At 33.7% G+C, this 19,887-nt stretch overlaps 1 protein-coding gene across 2 annotated transcripts in view; it reads left to right on the plus strand.

The window, feature by feature from the left end:
• LOC107145896 (caspase-13-like) overlaps positions 1 to 19,648 on the plus strand; it is a 27,698-nt gene extending 8,050 nt beyond the window's left edge. The window contains exons 2-9 of one of the 2 annotated variants that reach the window (XM_015489931.2): positions 276 to 530; positions 2,130 to 2,239; positions 3,003 to 3,176; positions 9,105 to 9,339; positions 14,604 to 14,744; positions 15,697 to 15,806; positions 17,494 to 17,590; positions 19,553 to 19,648. In XM_015489931.2, the coding sequence (XP_015345417.1) occupies positions 276 to 530; positions 2,130 to 2,239; positions 3,003 to 3,176; positions 9,105 to 9,339; positions 14,604 to 14,744; positions 15,697 to 15,806; positions 17,494 to 17,590; positions 19,553 to 19,554 (1,124 nt within the window). In that variant the 3' untranslated portion in view covers positions 19,555 to 19,648. The remainder of the gene's footprint in view (positions 1 to 275; positions 531 to 2,129; positions 2,240 to 3,002; positions 3,177 to 9,104; positions 9,340 to 14,603; positions 14,745 to 15,696; positions 15,807 to 17,493; positions 17,591 to 19,552) is intronic. The other variant, XR_001503968.2, reaches the window with a different exon arrangement.
• Positions 19,649 to 19,887: the final 239 nt, after the last annotated feature.

Consider the following 19,887-nt stretch of genomic DNA (forward strand, 5'->3'; position numbering starts at 1 on the left):
AAAAAAAAAAAAAAAAAAAAAAAAAAAAGAAGAAAGAAAAAAAGAAAAAAGAAAGAAAGAAAGACCAAACACTTAGGTAACAAGGAATCACTATAGTTTGTTCCAAATTCAAGGAGATGTGACATGTCCATGGGTACAATGAAGAGGTGAGCAGTTTGTTTTGGAGATGGTGATTGCATTTTCAAGGATATTTTATGTTAAGGCTGAGTCTAAGGTGAGAGTAAAACTCTTAAAGCCTAGCCTACAGTTGAAGGATTTTTTTCTATTTCTGACAGAAAAAAAACAAGAAATAGAACGACTTAAGAGGTTGGAAATTGAGAGCAAAAAAGCCATCACTGGTTTTTTGGACAATTTGGTGAAAAAAGATGTGATTAAATTACCAGAAGATGAAAAGAAAAAATTTAATAATGCCACACCTAGAGACAAGGCCTGGATTGTGGGGGACTTCATACGACAGAAGCCCCAAGAGGCAGTTCCCTCGGTTATCCAGAGTTTACTTAAGGCGGTCAAAAAGGCCAATGATACAGAAGGTAAGACTGGAATCATTGACAAAAGCTATCTCAAAATTTCCGGAATTTTTCAAACCTTGGGCCCATGCAGAATCTCTATGATCCTCCTATCATTTCATCATGAATGTAGTTTTCACAAAAGCAATCATTGTCTTTTCATAGGCCACTTTGCCTTTTCTCTGGTGAGATCCAGTTTCTAAATCGCTAAAAAGCTATCCTTATGTTTAGGCTGTTCATAGAAATAGTTCACTATTAGAAACATTATAGAAAGCAAAATCTACAATAAGATTCTGTCACCTTGTAAATTAGGTAATTTTGTATAAGTTTTTCCACCTCTTCAGTTATCAGGCTTAGTATCTGTTAGATGGGATAATATACTACTTCTTTATATGACTTTGTAAGGCTAGGAACATCTACTGACAGTCACATGATAATTCCCAAAATATTAGCTCTTGTCCAAAATTTTCTCCAGAAGCTCCAAACTCATTTAGCTCTAACTGCATATTCAACATTTCTGCTCAAATGTTCCATTGATTTCATAGAAGTAACATATTTTAAATTAAAGACTTGCTCCCCTAATTAAATCTGTTCCATTTCTATTCCTCTTCCATCTCAGTAGACAAGACTATGTCTATCAAGTTTTTCCCACTAGGTCATACCTGATTTCTTTTTCAATGAGTAACAGCAATAAGTAGAGTTCTTGACACACAGCAAACAACTAATTAATGTAAGAGGCGTAAACAAATGAAAGATAAGCATGTGACAAATGTTAGTTATGATTATTATGTAAGTGCCAAAATTTAGACTTTTTCAATGCTTACACATTTCTGTTAATTACAACTATGACTAAGGAAACCCCTTTAAAATGTCCCAAATTTCATAACTTTTTGAAAGCATTTTACCCATATTGAATAAAGAGAATTGCTAGAGTTCAAAAGTTTTGAGACACAAGTCACCAGTGACAGACTTGATCTTCCAGAGTTCAAACTACTTGTCCAATATGGGATATTATACTATCCAATATGGTAGCCACTAGCCACATGTGACATTGAATTGCATCCAGTTACAAAGGTTGAAATGATAATTTTTTGAACATACTACACACTATTTTGGACATAGAAAACATACTATTAAAATTAATTTTCCCTGTTTATTTTTACTTTGTTAATACAGATAGTACAAAAGTTTAAATTGCACATGCAATTCACATTGTATATCCATTGGAAAGCACACTGATAAATATTTACTTATAATGTTCTTGCTCAGAGACCACAGAAGTCTACGTGAATGAGTAAAAACCATAAAGTAAAACCACTGGAAAAATCATTGTTTTTGCAGAATGTGAAAAGGCCAAATTTGACTTGAAAACTTGGAGGTATTTCCCTCAGAATTATGAGAATCTGTTCTTGCATTTTTTTAATGGATCAGTTTTCTCTATCAAAAACTTCTTTCTTCTTCCCCAGTCACAATACATCTCCATATACCTGTGGTTAGATGTGAGTATAGTCTTTAGTTATTTAAAATTCGTCTTAGGATTTACCACTCTCTCAAATTTATCAGGTGATAAATAGGGTCAACGAGGCAGAAATGAAAATTTATATAATGTAATGCATCCTACAGCTTATTCAGGAACTAAGGCCGGAGCAGTTGAGCCAGTAGAATCAACTAATACCCTCAAGCTTTGTTCTCCTGAGCAATTCCAGAGACTGCATAATGAAAACACCAAAAAGGTACTGTGATCTGTGAATGAAAAAGAGGAGAAATAAGCAATTGCTCTCACTAAGGATATAACACCAACTTCAGGGAGGAGGGACAGTTACCTTTATCATAGATGATTTGGAGCAAGGACAAGATCATATTGCTTCAGTTAAAGTCCAGTTCTCTTTTAACTGCATAGTAAAAGGCATATGAGTCATATTGTTGATTTATTCACTCTCATATTTTGCGGTTATGAAATTTCAGCTGTGCACATAGAATCAAAATATTTATCAGATAACATGACTGAGTATTTATTATTTGTACTCTAGTTGGGAAGCCTAGACTTGCAGGATATTTTTTAAAAAACATTAAAAAATCATTAAAGCTTCTAAAGGATTTTAAGCTGACATGTTAAAAGTAGTGTCAAAATAATGCAGTTGCCAAAAGATATTTGTTTCATTCATTTTTTTTTCTTTTTACTGGAGTCAATGACAAATATATCTTAGATTTTATGAAATTTGATCAGAACCTTGAATACTAAGAAAGATTAACTGGATGAACAGAAAGAGAAGGAGGAGAATGTAGGAATGATTCTAGTTTCCTCCAGATTCTTGAGTAACCATTCCAGATGTGTCCTGATTCTGGATTTAGAACCTTGAGAGATGAAGATGTATCTTTTTTTAGAATTTAGGGGAGAAAGGAGTTAAATGAGACCTAATAATGTATGCTCATAGGTGTATGGGTACTTAAAAGGGCTCAGCTAAATCAAATTTGCTATATATCCATTTCATACAGATCTATCCAATAAAGGAGAAAAATAATCGCACTCGTCAGGCGCTCATTATATGCAATATAGAGTTTGAGTATATTCCTGTGAGGAGTGGGGCTGAATGTGACATCACAGAAATGAAGGGGCTGCTTGAAAGCCTGGACTACACTGTGAAGGTGAAAAAGAATCTTAAAGCTGAGGTAAGAGCCCCTCACCAACTCCAAACTAATACATATTTAATGTATATCCTTCTACTAACAAAGTAGCTCCATGATAGACAAAAATTTTAATAACTTTATATAGTATGTGTGACCAAAATGAAAGAATTAAATTTATGTCTGTTTATTTATTTTTTTAATTTATCGGTGCATGATGATTATACATAAAAATGAGATTTGTTGTGACATATTTGTACATGCACATAATTTGCTCAATTTCATTCCTCATCATCTCCCTTTGCCCTCCTCTCCCCTCGGCCTCTATCCTATTGGTCTCTTTCTATTTCCATGAGATCCCTTTTCTTCCTTTTCTTTCTCTCTCTACATATGAGATAAAACATTAAACCCTTGAATTTTTGAGTCTGATTTATTTCACTCAACACAATGCTCTCTAGTTCCATACATTTTCATGTGAATTATGTATTTTCATTCTTCTTTATGGCTGTGTGTATGTATCTCATTTTCTTTATTCATTTTGCAATTGATGGACATTTAGATTGGTACCATAATTTGACTATTGTGAATTGTGCTGATATAAACATGAGTATTAATATATTTATATAGTATGCTCACTTTAATTATTTTGGGTGAATAGCAAGGAGTGGTATAGCTATATCTTGTGGTGGTTCCATTCTCATCTTTTGAAGAACATTCATACAGATTTTCATCCCTACTAACAATGTGTAAAAGTTCCCTTTTCCCCACATTCTTACTAGCATTAATTGTTATTTGTATTCTTGATGATGGCCATTCTAATTTGAGTTAGATGAAATCTCAGTGCATCTTTTATTTTTATTCCTTTGATTGCTAAAGATATTTGACAGATTTTTCTTCATATATTTTTGGCCATTTGTATTTCTTCTTTTGATAAATGCCTGTTTGGTTCACATGCCCATTGATCAATTGGGTTATTTGTATGTTTTGTTTTAGTTTTAAATTTTATGAATTATTTATATATTGTGAATAGAGATCCTATGTTGGAAGAATGGATGGCAAAGATTTTCCCTCAATCTGTGGGCTCTCTATTAAGGCTGTTAAATGTTCATGTTGCTGTACCGAAATTTTAAAACTTAATTCTATCCCATTTTTCTTTATTTTTAAAAAATTATTTTCTGAGCTTTAGGAATCTTGATGAGAAAATTGTTGCCTGCATGTATGTGTTGGAATGTTGCCCCTGTTTTCTTTTAGCAGTAGCAATGTTTCAGGTCTAATAATTGCAAGTTATTGATCCATTTTGAGTTGCCTTTTGTGCAGGGAGAAAGATAGGGATCTATTTTCATTCTTTTACATGTGGATATCCAGTTTTCTCAGCACCACTTGTTAAAGAGGCTATCTTTTCTCCAACATATGTTTTTCGTGCCTTTGTCAAGGATTAGATGACTGTATCAGTTGGGGTTTGTCTCTTGGTCTTCTATTCTGTCCCATTGTTATATATTTCTGCTTTTATTTCTGTACTGTATTGTTTTGTTATTACATATCTATAATTTGAAATATATAATTTGGAATTGGGTATTATGATGATTCCAGTGTTGCTCCTTTTGCTCAGTGTCATGTTGACTATTCTAGGTCTATTATTCTTCCATGTGAATCTAAGGAGCAGGTTTCTAGTTCTGTAAAAAGTTTCATTGGTACTTTAATGGAAATTGCATTGAATCTGGCAATTCAATGCAATTTGGTAATACAGCCATTTTACCAATATTAATTCTGTCCATTCATGAACACAGGATGTCTTTCAATCTTCTAGTGTATTCTTCAAATTTTTTCTATATATGCTAAAGAGGTTTTTCTCATTTTTGTTTAGATTCATTGTTAGTATTTTTTGAGATTATTATGATAGGTATTATTTTTCTTATTTCTTTCTTAGCAAATTCACTCTTGGATTATAGAAAAATTCTTGTTTTTGTATGTTAATTTTGTATCCTATTAGTTTACTGAATTTGTTTACCAGCTCTAGAAGACTTTGGTGAAGCTTTTAGGATCTTCTAATTATAGAAATGTATAATCTGCAAACTGTGATATTTTGACTTTTTCCTTTATTATTTGTATCATTTTTATTTCATTTTCTTGCCTAATTTCCCTGGCTAGAATTTTAATTACTGCACTGAATAAGACTGGTGAGAATTAATAACTTTGGCTTTTTCGGATTTTAGAGGAAATGCTTTTAGATGGCCCCAATTCACTATAATGTTAGCTTTGGGCTTGTTGTATAGAGCCCATATAATGTTATTTAAGTTCCTTTTATCCCTAGCTTCTACATGTTTTTGTCATTAATGGATGCTGAATTTTTTGAAGGTTTTCTCTGTGTCTATTCTATTTTAGGGTGAATTACATTTATTTATTTGCATATGTTGAACCACCCTGTTTCCTTGGAATGAAGCCAACTTGGTCATGATGTGCAATCTTTTTAATGCGTTCTGAATATGATTTACCAATATTTTATTACAGATTTTCTGCCTATGTTTAACAGGGTTATTGGTCTCTAGCTTCCTTTCCTTGATATATTTGTATCTGGTTTGGGTATTGCAGTGATACTTGTTTCATAGAATTAATACAGAGTGTTCCACCAGTTTCTATTTCATGAAATAATTTGAGGAACATGGGCATTAATTTTTCTTTAAATATCTGGTTGAATTTAGATGGGAAAACATCTGGTCCTGAACTTTTCTTTTCTGGAAGACTTCTTATTTCTCCTTAATTTACATTGATTGTTATTGGCCTATTTATTTTTTCCCCCTCTTGGGTCAATTTTGATAAGTCATATGTGTCTAGAACGTTATCCATTTCCTCATAATTTTTCTGTTTATTGGAATACACTTTTTTGATGTAGTTCCTATCGCTTTTCTGGATTTCAATGACATTAAGAGATTACAAATATTATTTTCTTTTCAAAGAACCACAACTTTGTATTTTTGTTTTCTACTTCATCAATTTTGGTTCTGATCTTTTTTATTTCCTTCTTGTTGTTGGTTGTGCAATTGATTGTTCTTATTTTCTAAGACCTTGAGCTGCATCAGTAGGTTATTTGATTCCTTTCTGATTTTTTAATATAGGCATTCATTATTATGGACTCTATTCATAGAACTGCCTTTCTAGTGTCAAAGAGGTTTTGGTATATACTATTTATATTCTTATGTGATTCTAAAAATGTTTTAATTTTTTCTATGCCTTCCTTGATGACACATTCATCATATAAAAATGTTTCAATCTATTTTCATGGATTTATATGCTTTCTTTAGTTTTTTCTTCTGTTGCTTTCTAATATCATTCCATTATGATCTGTTAAAATTCAGGGGATTGTTATCAATCAGTTTTATTTGCCAAATCTTGTTTTATAGCTTAAACTGTGGACTATTTTGGAAAAGAATTCCAAAATAGCATCTGAGAAGAAAGTAAATTCAGCTATTGTTGAATCACATGTTCTATAGATGTCTGTTAATTTTATTTGATTTATCATGTTTTAAATTCTTACTCATTTTATAACTGATGATCTTTCTATTGGTAAAAGATGTATTGAAATTATCAAATTTTATTCTATTGGAATCTATCTGAACCTTTATGTTGAACAGAGTTTGGTTTATGTAAGTAGGTACTTCAAAGTTTGGGGCATAACTTTTTATTATCATTATATCTTTTTGTTGGACTGTTCCATTTACAAGTTTGTAGTGACTTTCATTTGTCTCTTCAGATTTATTTTGGCTTGAAGTCTATTTTGTTAGATATGAGAGCTTAAATTAAGTACTGTTTGCTTTTGGGTTCCATATGCATAGAATATAATTTTTCATCCTCTCACTTTTAACCTATTAATGTATTTGCTTGTGAGTTACGTTTCTTGTAGGCAATACATAGTTTGTTCTTTTTTAAAAATCAAAACTTCAAATTTATGTCTTTTAAATGAAGAGTTGAAATTATTAACATTCAGTGCTATTATAGGAAGGCATTTATTATTCTCTACCATCTTGATTTACTTCTAATGTCTAATTTAATCCTAATTAGTATTTGCCTATCTAGTCTTTTAACAAGATTTATTCTTTCATGATCTTTTTTTGGTTGTTAATTACATCTACTTATATGTATAGGATTTCTTTAAGCATCTTTTTCAATGTTGGTTTAGTAGCTATGAAATTCTTTAGTGAGTCATTATCTCTTTACAATCTACTCTGAGTTGAGGGGTATATCTTGGCTTGAGAACATCCAATTGGCATAATCAATGTTCTAAGTTCAACCACCAGTGCTCTGAGAGAAAAGAGTAACTTACAGTAACAGTGATAGCATAATAGCAAACCATATGTCAACATATGTTTAAAAAAAACTAATTACCAATAATCTCTACAACTCCATTAAGCAATGAAAGAAGTAGGTAAGACATAATATAAAATAAACTGACAGGTTAAATATTAATGGTAGTATACTTAATATCAAATTTTATTCAAAGAAGGGACAAAAATAAGAAAGAAAAAATGGTGGAGGAAGTAAGTGAGACAGAATTTAAAATGAGGACGGAAAAAGAGTGGCAGAGAAGGGAATGGAAATGAAAAGAAGAAAAGGTCTATCGAGAAAGAATATAATTTATTGACAATATAAGTAAATTAGATACAACTATGAAAAAGAAAATAATAATGAGGGAAAACACTAGAAATCACTTTGCAATCATAAAAAAAACATGTTTTCTTCTTACTGAGGTATTAAAAAAGGAGAAATTTCTTTCCAATGTTTCAAGTTTAGAATTATCCAGCTATAAGAATGTTTGCATTGCACACTTTTCATACTATTTGTTAGTTCTCAGCTCTTTCTCATATTAGCCAAACTTGGTAAGAACATCTGTATTCTAAGCTTTACCCCCTCCTTACCAGGAAAAAAGTATTGGAGGGAGTGTGAACTGTTGTGAACAGATTCACTTCGGTATGGCTATGTTCTTCCAATTGGGGATGGGATTGCAACTCTGGCAGGTGCTACTGGAAAGGCCTCTTGCCCAGTGAGTCTGTGGAACAATCCAGATTGTGCTGCATCCCTTGTTCTGAGAACCTCTGTTTCTGTCCTGGGAAGAGGTGTGTGAAAAGTCTCCAGATTACTTTAGCAGTTTCTTCAGATCCTTGTGGGCATAGGAGATGTAGTAGAGCTGGTAGCAGGACACTGCAGGTCACCCTTTCTGCCCAACCCTGATTAGTCCCGGTTCTATCCCTCTAGGACTTGCTCCTTATCACAGAGTTCAGACCACCAATTTGAAATGAAAGTGCCCCTTGTAAGTACTTTCCCAATATGCAGACCCAGAACTGTTGTTCTTATTCAATCTAAGAATAGCTACCATACAGATGGATCCCTCTAGTCTACTATTTCCCAGGATCTCTATGTCTCTTTTCAACTTCAAATATCCTTAATTACATGCATCTAGACAAAGAAAATGATTGGCATGGGTCCTGACCCCAATAATTAATTAGAAATTGAAAGGGCTAAGCTGAGAATAAATATAGTATGGGAAAGAGACCAGCAAGACAAGCAAGGGCAGGAGTATAGCTGGAGAGTGGAATACAATCAGGCCAGAAGCTTTCTATTTTAGTTTAAGCGTATAGGAAGGAGTTAAGAAGGAAAGTGGTATGATGCATTTAAAACATAAGACTCCAGTTAGTTAAGGAGAGAAAAGATAGAGGGAGAAAGGAAGAAATATTGTGAGTAACATTCATGAATATATAATACATTAAGAAGACAGTTTATAATATGTCATCAAGATCAGAAAGTTTGAACCTACTGTCCTATTGAGAAAGAAAAATAAAACAATTATCATTATTGAGTAACCACTATGTAAAGATACCATGATAAAAATTATGTGTGTTTCCTTGAATGCTTGTAGTGAATCTAGGAAGTCAGATTGACTTTAATATCTCTTATTAAAGTATGAAATTGGCCTTTTCACAGGATATGAAGTTAGAGCTGAAGAAATTTGCTGACTTACCAGAGCACAAATCCTCAGACAGCATGTTCTTGGTGCTTATGTCTCATGGCACCCTTCATGGAATCTGTGGAACTATGCATAGTAAGGAAAATGAAGATGTGCTACCTTATGACAGCATCTTCCAGATATTCAACAACTGCAACTGTGTCGCGCTTAAAGACAAACCCAAGGTCATCATTGTGCAGGCCTGCAGAGGTGGTGAGTTCTGAGATGGAAGATAAAATAATTTTGAAGGTGTGCAGGACACTATGATGGATGTTTTATGTCTACAGAAATAATCATAGGCCTTATCTACTGCACATAATCTAAATTTAATTATTAGAAAATCCCATTTACAGTGGTATTATGAGAATTTTTCTTGTCAGTTAAGACATTTTGTTCACTTTTTTCCCTTTGTTATTTTTTTAGTTATACATAACATTAGGATTCATATTGACATAATTATAAAAGCATGGACTATAATTTGCTCTAATTCAGTGAAGACATTTTTATATAATTTTAATTCAGTGTAAGTGATGAAAGAGAATTCCAGAATTTCTAAGTCTGTTAAGCATAAATATTAAAACTCTGGAACAGAATCATTTTAATGAAATGTATTTGAAAGTAAGGAAATTCTCTAATATAATAATAGTGAGTGACTTCACTGACCCACTCTCACCAATACATAGCTCTTTCAGACACACACTACCTCCACCAAAAAGAAAAACCAGGGAAACATTATAGATCAAATGGACTTGACAATTATCTATATAATATTTCATCCAACATTTGAAGAACACATTCTTTTCAGGAGCACATGGAACTTTATTCCAAAATATAACACTTATTAGGTCATAAACAAGTCCTTACAGATTAAAAAAAAACTAAAATAATTTCTTATATCTTATCACAGAGAAATGAAACTAGAAATTAATAGCAAGAAAAACTAAAGATATTATGCACATGGAGGTTTTGAATGAACAGTGAGTAAGTTATTGAAGAAATCAGGGACGGGAAATGTAAAAATATAAAAACCAAGTGAAAATGGACACACCACATGCCAGAACCTGTATGACATCGCAGAAGCAGTACTAAGGGGAATGTTTATGGCAGCAAGTGCCTACATCAAGAAACAAACAGAAACATTTTAAATAAATAACACAGTCATACATCTCAAGGGCTTAAAATATCAAGAAATCAAACCAAATTTAATAGAAGGAAACAAATGATAAAGATCAGAGGAGAAAAAAATGAAGACTAAAAAGATAGTACAAAGTATCAACAGCAACAAAAAAAATGAATTGTTTCTTTGAAAAGATAAAACAAAATTTTAGCTACACTGACCTCTGCCCCCCCCCAAAGACAAGATTGAACTAAATGAAGCTAAACATGAAAAAGGAGACAAAAATATCACTAAAATATAAAGGATAATTAGAGAACATTTTTAAAACATAAGCCAATAAATTAGATAATCTAGAAGAAATGGGCCATTTCTAGTCACATATGACTTGATAAAACAAAATCAAATGTGTATAAAAACCTAAATGGATCATTATGACTAGTGAGATTAAAGCAATAATAAAAAGACTTCCAACAAAGAAAGGCCTAGGACTAGATGGATTAATTGCTCAGTTCTACCAGATTTTAAAAAGAATTAACACCAATGATTTTCAAAATATTTCATAAAATATAAAGGGAAGAAACCCTTTCAAACTTTTTATGAAGCCAATATTATCCTGCTAATAAAACCTGATAAAGACACAACAACAAATAAAACTACAGATGAATATCCCTGATAAGCATAAATGCAAAAGTCCTCAATAAAATAATGCAAATTGAACAGCACATTTAAAAGATCATGTACAATGATCAAGTTAATTTATTCCAGAGATGCAAGTATGGTTCAAAATATCCAAATAAATAACTATAATAAAGCACATAAATCAAATCCAGTATGAAATCACATAATCATCTCAATTGATGCAGTAAAAGCCTTTGATAAAATTCAATCTGCCTTCCTGATAAAAATTCCTGAATAAATTAAATACAGAAAAAGTATATCTCAATATAATGAATGCTATATGACAGACCCATAGTCAACACCATACAGAATTGAGAAAACCTGAAAGTATTTCCTTTAAGATTAGGAACAAGAAGAGGATATCCATGCTTACCACTCTTATTCAATATGGTACTATAAATTATAGCCAGAGAAATTAGGCAAAAGAAAGAAACAACAGGGTTGAAAGTTTGAAAGGAAGAAGTCAAATTTTCTCAATTTGCAGATAGAAAACCTTCAAGTCTTCACAAATACTGATAAACAAATTCAGTAAGGTAGAAGAATACAAAATCAACATACAAAAATCGGTCCTCCTATACAACAATAAGAACTTGCTGAGAAAGAAATCAGGAAAACAATTGCATTCACAATGGCTTCAAAAGAAATAAAATATCTACAAATAAACCTAGCCAAGGAGGTAAAAGGCCTCTAGAATGAAAAATAATAAAACACTGAAAAAGTAACTGAAGAAGACACTAGAAGGTTGAAAAATCCTCTCACACTCAAGAATGTGGAGGATTAATAATATGTTAAAATGGCAATATTACCCTGAATAATCTATAGATTCAAAGAAACCTCCACCAAAACACTGTTGCTAGTGCTGGACATGGTGGCAAAATATCTATGATTTCGGTGACTTAGGATCCTGAAGTTGGAGAATTGTAAATTCAAGGCCAGTCTCAGCAACTTAGTGAGGACCTAAGCAACTTAGCCAGACCCTTAAAATAAAAAAAATAAAAAGGGCTGGGGATATAGTTCAGTGGTAAAGTGTCCTTGGGTTCAGTCCCCAGTACTGAACAAACAAATCAATAAAAACAAAACAAAATTAAAATACTAATGATATTATTTACAGAACTAAAAACAAACAATCCTAAAATTCTTATGAAGTATGAAATATTCCAGATAGGGAAAGGAATCCTGAGCAAAAAGTAAATAAATAAATAAACAAGCAAAATATTAAATAAATAAAAGCAATGCTGGAAGAATCACAATACCTGATTTCAAATTATACTACAAAGCCACAAAAACAGCATGATATTGGCATTAAAACAGACATATAGAAGGATGAAATAAAATCAAAGACCCAGAAATGAATCCACTCATCTACTACCATCTGATTTTCAACAAGGGTGCCAACAACATACTTTGGAAAAAAGATAGTTTCTTCAACAAATGGAGCCAGGAAAATTTCATATCCACACACAGAAGTATGAAACTAGATGCTTGTCTTTACCCTGCAAAACATTAGCTCAAAATGAATGGAAGATTTTAATGTAAGACATGGACTATGAGAGGAAAATATGGTAGATATACTACAAGATAATGTCAGAGTCAATAATTTTCTGACAAAAGCAAGAATTGACTAATGGATAGCAGCAAATTAAAAAGCTTTCTGCATAGCAAAGGAAACAACAGAGTGAAGAGTCAGCTTATAGAATGGGAGAAAATCTTTGCCAACCACTCTTTTGAAAAAGGATGAATATATATCCAGAATATATAACAAACTTTAAAAAAGTAACAACAAAAGAACAAATAATTCAGCCAATTAATGGGCCAATGATCTGAACAGACACTTTTCTAAAAAAGTACAAATGAACAAAAAGCCTATAAAAAAGTTCAACATCTTTTTCTATAACAGAAATGCAAATTAAAACTACATTGATATTCCATCTCATTCCAGTGGAATGGTTATTACCAACAAAGCAAAAGATAACAAATGGTGGCAAGGATGGAGAGAAAAAAGAGCCTGTTATGATTTAGAACTAGAATGGCCCTCAAAGCTCATGCATTAGAAGCGTGGCCCCAATACAGTAAGGTTCAGAGATAGGGATTTTAAGCAATGATTAGGGCTCTGATCTCATTAGAGGATTAGTCCATGTGCTAGATTCATCCACTGATAGCTGAATGGACTACAGGGAGGTGGGACCTAGTTAGAAGAAGTAGGTCATTGGAGGACACCCTGAAAGTGTTTACCTGCTCCCTGGTCCCCTCCTCCCTTCCCCTCTCTGCTTTCTGGCTGCCATGAGCTGAAAAGTTTTCCTCTGCTATGCCTTTCTGCCATGATGTTCTGGTCTTGGGAGGATGAAGTCCTGAGAATAATGAAATCAGATGACTGTGAAGTGAACCTCTAAAGTTATGAGTCCAAATTCAATTTTTCCTCCTCTCAATTGTTCTTTCCAGGTAATTTGATGTTTTTCACAGTATGTAGATTTCTCCAAAATTAAAAGTAGAACTACTGTAGGATCTAACTATTCCAGCCTCTGCTTATACCCCAAGGTAATGAGGTCAGCATACAAAAGAGAGAATGCTGCTTCCTGTGTTTATTGCAGCATTATTCATAATAGTTAAGATATGGAATCAGCCTAGGTGCCTATCAATAGATGAATGGATGAAGAAAACATGCATATATACACACTTTCATATATGTATACAAAAACACATATATCCACACATACAAAGGAATATTATTCAACTATAAAGGAGAATAAAATTGTGCCATTTGCAGGAAAAGGATCCATCTTGGGTACATGATGTTAAGCAAAATAATCAGACACAAAAAGAGAAGTATCACATGTTTTATCTCATAAATGAGAACAAAAGAAAACAGAACTAAAAAAAGAAGAGGGATCATCAGGGAATAAGGAGGGATCTGGGTGTAGAGCAGATAAAAAGAAATGGTAAGAGGGTAGAAGGGAAATTGACATAATATATACATGTGTAGAAATGTTTCAGTGAAATCAATTAATTTGTACCGTTAATATGTTAATAATTATATATAAAAATAATTTTTAAAAAGAAAGTGGAACCATTATATAACAGCAGCACCCTGTTTATATATAATATTGATGATGAAGTAAGTAGGTTTTTTAGGGGACATGAGGGATAGCAGTTAAATTTTAGTTTCCTGGTGGCTATTGGGAGCTACTGTTGCTTTTTTTTTTCTGGGTACTGGAGATTGAAGTTATGGGCATTGTTCTATTGAGACACATCCCCAGCACTATTTTGTATTTTATTTAGAGACAGGGTCTCACTGAGTTGCTTAACACCTCGCTTTTGCTGAAGCTGCCTTTGAACTACTGATCCTCCTGCCTCACCTGCAGAGCCACTGGAATTAAAAGCGTGTGCCACCATGCCTGGCTCTTTTTTTCTTTTAAGCAAAAATAATTTTACTAAAAACTGATAGCTGTACTCTGAAACTATGCAGATAAGGCTTTAACTCCTTCTTTATTCTTCTTAAAAAATGGTTTGTTTTCTTTTTGTGATATGTTAATTCTTTGTTGGTATAATGCCCTCTCTCACTCTTCTCTCTCTGGAGACAGTGGTGTGTGTAACTAATTGGGTGAACATTCAGAAGAACAAGGTGGGCAATTGTGACAGTCATACTGAGGGGGGCACAGGGTGCAGATAGTTGATGTCTCTACAGGAAACACAGGCGAAACATGGGTTGGAGACTCTCCAGCCCTGGAAGACAGCTCTTTATACTCTCAGATGAACCTGGATGAAGATGGTGTTTACAAGACCCATGTGGAGAAGGACTTCATTGCTTTCTATTCATCAACCCCACGTATGTCTTTCAGTTACAGACAGACATTTATGGTCCTAAGGCTACTTTTCAATGATTGTAGGAAATCAAGATAGGCCCTGTGCAGCAATAGTCTGAGAGACATTTTGAAGGCTTTTGATATATTTTACATAAATCTTATCTGTGCTGGGGGTCAGAGATTCTTAGCCTCAACACTAAAAAATGTTCTTTTATTTTCAATATTACATTTACAATCAAAGATATGCCCAAATATTAAAGCAACCCAATACAAGGAATCCCCTTAACTACACACCACTTAAGCACATATGACTGATATCATTTTCTACTAAATCTATTTAACATTTTTAATGGAGATTTTATGAGCCCCAGAACTGGTCTCCCCATCTCATGTGATCAACTCCAAGTCATTTTCTCCATATTTCCAATTTGATTGTCCATGTATGATGCTGTTACATGCTCCAGTAGGAAAGTGGATACCCTTTTAAAAGAGTAGATAATGTCATGGGGAGGCTCATTCAGTCTAATAATAGGTAACAGCAGTTAGTAGTTTGGCTGCAGATAAACATTTTAGAAGCCTTACATTCACATTCCCTAAATTGCAAACTCTCAATTCTTATTTCTAAAATATTTTCACTGATGCAAAATCGACATACAAAAACACTGTGCAGATTTAATGTATAGAACTTAATGAATTTGGAGATAGTATGAACTTATCACCACAATCTATGACATAAACATATACCTCCCATCCAGAAACTTTTTTTCTCTATTCATTTTAATATTCTCTGTGTTTATGGATTTCCTGTGATGTTAATGTGGGATGATAAAGTCTTCCCCTAAACCTGTAAAAGGTAATTCCTAAGCTATGTTTTAAAAAAGAAAGAAAAATCTAAAACACAAAAAAAATTGAACAGAGCAAATAGCGAAAGCCCTCAGACCAAGGCATGACACCATAACACCTAAATCTCCACAGATAACATTTCCTGGAGATACAAAACTGGGGGCTCTCCCTTCATCATAGAACTTATCAAATGCTTCCAGAAATATTCCTGCTGCAATCACCTCGAGGAACTATTTCTGAGGGTAAGCTTCTCTTTCCTTTTCAATTCAGCCATTTATTTATTCATAAAGAACAATATCCTTATTCAACTTTCACATGTCAGTGACATACTGTATCAAGCAAGAAAAAGTGCCTGTTTTCTGTCATTCAGGTATTTAAAATCAGGTTTAGAAAAGGGAGCTAGTGTGCCACAGTGGGAGATCAAAGTACAACAAAATGACATAAAATCTAAGCTTTATATTATGGGATAGAAAGCTATGAGTTCTTAGAATTCAGAGAATGAAAAGTATTTGACATTAACTTTCATTGCTTAATTTATTAATAAATGCATACTGGGTGGTCTACAAGGGGATGGGTTCTCTCCTGTTGATGTTGGGGTAAATGAAACCTATTGTGAGCTTAAGACCACACAGGACTTAAATTGCTGTCAGACATATGGGTATTAAGAAAAGTACGTCAAGAAAGAAGTATGTGATTACAGATTACGATGATATCCATAAAGAGAAAGACCTAAACATGTGGAAGAGAATAAATGCATTCTTTAAATGGAATGATCAGGAAAGGGAGACTTAATACTTCTTCCTTGATTTGGGACATTCCTTATTCACCCTTGTTCCTAAATTATTTTTCTTTATAATACTTACCGCCATCCACTCAGTATATATTTTATTTACGTGTTTTGGCTTTTTTAATGTATATTTTCTCACTCACATGAAAGCTTAATGAAGGCAAGAATTTGCTGAACATTTCAACATGCACCAAACAGATCTTCAATTAATATTAATTGAATAAATAGATGAATGAATGAATGAATGAATGCTCATTTTTTTTACAGAGGAGGGACTGGTATTAAGAACATAGGAGAGACTGGAGTTGTGGCTTACTGGTAAAGCGGTTGTCTAGCATGTGTGAGGCACTGAGTTAGATTCTCAGTACCACATATAAATAAATAAAATAAAGGTCCAACAACAACTAAAAATAAATTAATTAATTAAATAACACAGGAAACTGTGGTTGTTTTAAAATTTAATACTGTAGAGGACAGTAATACTTCCCTGGGAAAAGAGATGTACTTATGAGAATATTGGAGAATATTCTATTGTAACAAGTCAGGGTTTCTGCAAATAGGAACCTAGAAAGTTAAGACCTGTTGGTTGAATAAAAATTAGAGATAGTACTTTCAGGATGCTCCTAGAAAAAAGACCAAAAATAGTGTGTTTAGGGTAAGGAAGATCTCACTGATCAGTTCCAGACAAGATTTCAGAGGTCAGCTTGTTGCAGAGGTGGAAGTGAAAGCTGTTCTGTATTCAAGTCTTGAAGACAATCCTGTGAATCAATTCTCCTCAAATTGAGGAGTCATCCTGTGTGAGGGTTAAAAACAGGGACTCTTCTAAATCCAATCCTCATTAACAGACCTCCAGGAATAATTAACGGTGAGGTTTATAATTCACAAATAGAAAGGAGAGGAAATGGATATAGAAAGGGCTTGGATGAGGCAGTTGTTATTTTTTAAGTAAAGATTACAGTCCTAGATTGGTTCTCAATTCTGAGAGGAAGATTAGAAGTATCAGCAAGGTAGAATATCCCTGGGTTTGGTCTCATCAGCCCCAGGAGTGTCCTTTCCACTCCTGGACTTTTCTGGTTTATGGTGCAAAATATTTTCTGTGAATTTATAAGGCTTATCTCATCTAGAGCTGTTTTTGGTTTTAGGTAAGAAGTTCATTTGAGGAACCAGGTGTTCGAGCCCAGATGCCCACTGTTGAGAGAGTAACCTTGACAAAACCTTTCTACCTCTTTCCTGGCTATTGTAAGTCCTGCATTGGTGTTAGGAAGTGAAATAGCGTAGGAGGGTCATATTGGTGGTGAGGTTTAGTGACCAATTGCACCTGATTGCTTCAATGATCAACCTAGGATTCTTTGTTGACATAGTTGGTGATAATTTGCTAGTTTTTATTCTCCTTGTATGCATCTGAATCCCCTTTACCTCCACAACCAACACAGCAATCAATCAATCAAGGAGGCAAAACCAAGGCAAAAAATGATAAACAATGAAAGATCCTGGATAGCAATTATTAAAATACAAATGTACTTATGCTTAAATTGTTACATATTCATTTCTCTCTCATTAGCCCTCCCAATTCCCTTTCTCTCTCTTGAGCTGTCTCATACACAAAATGCACATGCACACACATATACATACATGCATTCACACACACACACACACACACACACACACACACAGTGTTGCCAAATGTGATATCAGACCTTAAAAATAAACAGAAAACAAAGGAGGGAGCTGAATATGGAAGAAATAGCTCTTTGGTACACAGAGTGGACCAAAAGTATCACATTGGTGGCATTGAGCTACTTTACCAAACAATATAAAATACATCCTGGAAATGTAATTCCAATAACTCAGGAGGCTAAAGCAGGAGGATTATAAGTTTGATATCAGCCTAGCAATTTAGCAAGACCCTGTCTCAAAAAAAAATAATTAAAAAAAACCCACTGTGGATGGGTGTTTCTCAATGGTAAAGCACTCTTGGGTCTACTCCTCATTTCTGGAAAACAACAACATATATCCTTGACTTGTACCCTGTGTGCTCTGGTTCTTGTGCTGTTCTCACACTGTAGATGACAAATCACTCACAGTATACCTCAGATCCTCAATTACTTCTCAGTAATTCCTTCAAGCTTTCATGTTAACCCTCAAACATTTTTTGATTAAAATATTTTAGAGTGGATAAGTGGATAAATTAATTTAGACCCAATGATTACTTTATTTACTCACAACAGCATTATATCATCACACCCTATCATATGATTGATCCCTCTGAAAAACATACTTTAAATTTCACATTATTTTAAAATTTATTTCAACACTGAAAATATGTACTGAATTCATCTTTTATCTCTGCTTTCTGACACTTTAGTCATAAAATTGCATAGATATTTCAGGACAGGCTTTATTATCTAATTCATCCAATAGGACCACATTTGAGAACTGAATTATTTTTTGACTAATATTTGTCAGCACTATCAGGTTCTGTTACAGATTCATGAAACATACCAGGGAACAAAGTAAATGGAAGCTTTACCCTCAAAGATCTCATAGTCTAATAAGTAGAATCAGGATCTGAATTCATAAACACACAAATTTATCATAAGTCACAGAGAGATAAGAGTAAAGTAGAAAATAAAAAAAGCGAAGGGGGACACCAAGAGGTAGAGGTTGTACTGCTAATGATAGGTTATTCAGGAAAGCATTATTTGAAATGATGAAATCAGAACAAAGAATGGACAGAGAGGGGAAATAAACCTTGTGATTCTTACCCAGGAAAAGTGTCCCACCCCAGGATAAAAGCAAGTAAAAATGCCCTGGTGCAGAGATGTGCTTGCTATGTTTAAAGAGCTGCAAGAAACCAGTGTAGCCAGAGAAGAATGAGAGTGGAAAAAATGGCAGAGACAGATTCAGAGAAATGGGGATGAGCCTGAGCCAAAGGCTTTGGTGATCCCATAGCAAATATTAATTATGTTTTGTCCTGAGTGAAAACGAAAACCCTTCAAGTACTTTTGAACAGAGAAGTGATATACTATAACTTAGGTTTTGCAAAGTTCATTTTAAGTGCCATTTCCTGACTAGAGTACACAGGACACAGGTGGATATCAAGGGTATCAGCAAGCACATGGGAGAGAATGGAAGAGTCATGGTAACAAGTGGAACAAAGGCTGCAACCTCTTGACCTTCTCTCCTTTATTTCTTCTGCAGGAAACCACAGGCAGCCCAGCCTTCCTTTATCAACTTTATGAAGCACTTTTGTACATGTATTTAAACATTTTTATTTCAATAAAAATGAAAACAAATTAACAGTGCCTTTTGGTATTCCTTAATTGACAACAAGATTTCAATTAACATGGTGAATGTGTGAAAATGAAGTGGGAAAAGCGGACTGGATTTTTCAGCTTATGGCTCATAAAATATCTGCACTTCACTGAGGAAACAGAACCAGCTGTGACTAACCTCCAGCAGTAGGATAGAAAGAGATGGTGCCTAAAACTGTGATGAGAAGTCTGTATCCTCTGGACTCTATGCAGACATCACCT

Source organism: Marmota marmota, unplaced genomic scaffold (assembly GCF_001458135.2).
Source record: "Marmota marmota marmota unplaced genomic scaffold, marMar, whole genome shotgun sequence".
Classification (NCBI taxonomy): Eukaryota; Metazoa; Chordata; class Mammalia; order Rodentia; family Sciuridae; genus Marmota; species Marmota marmota.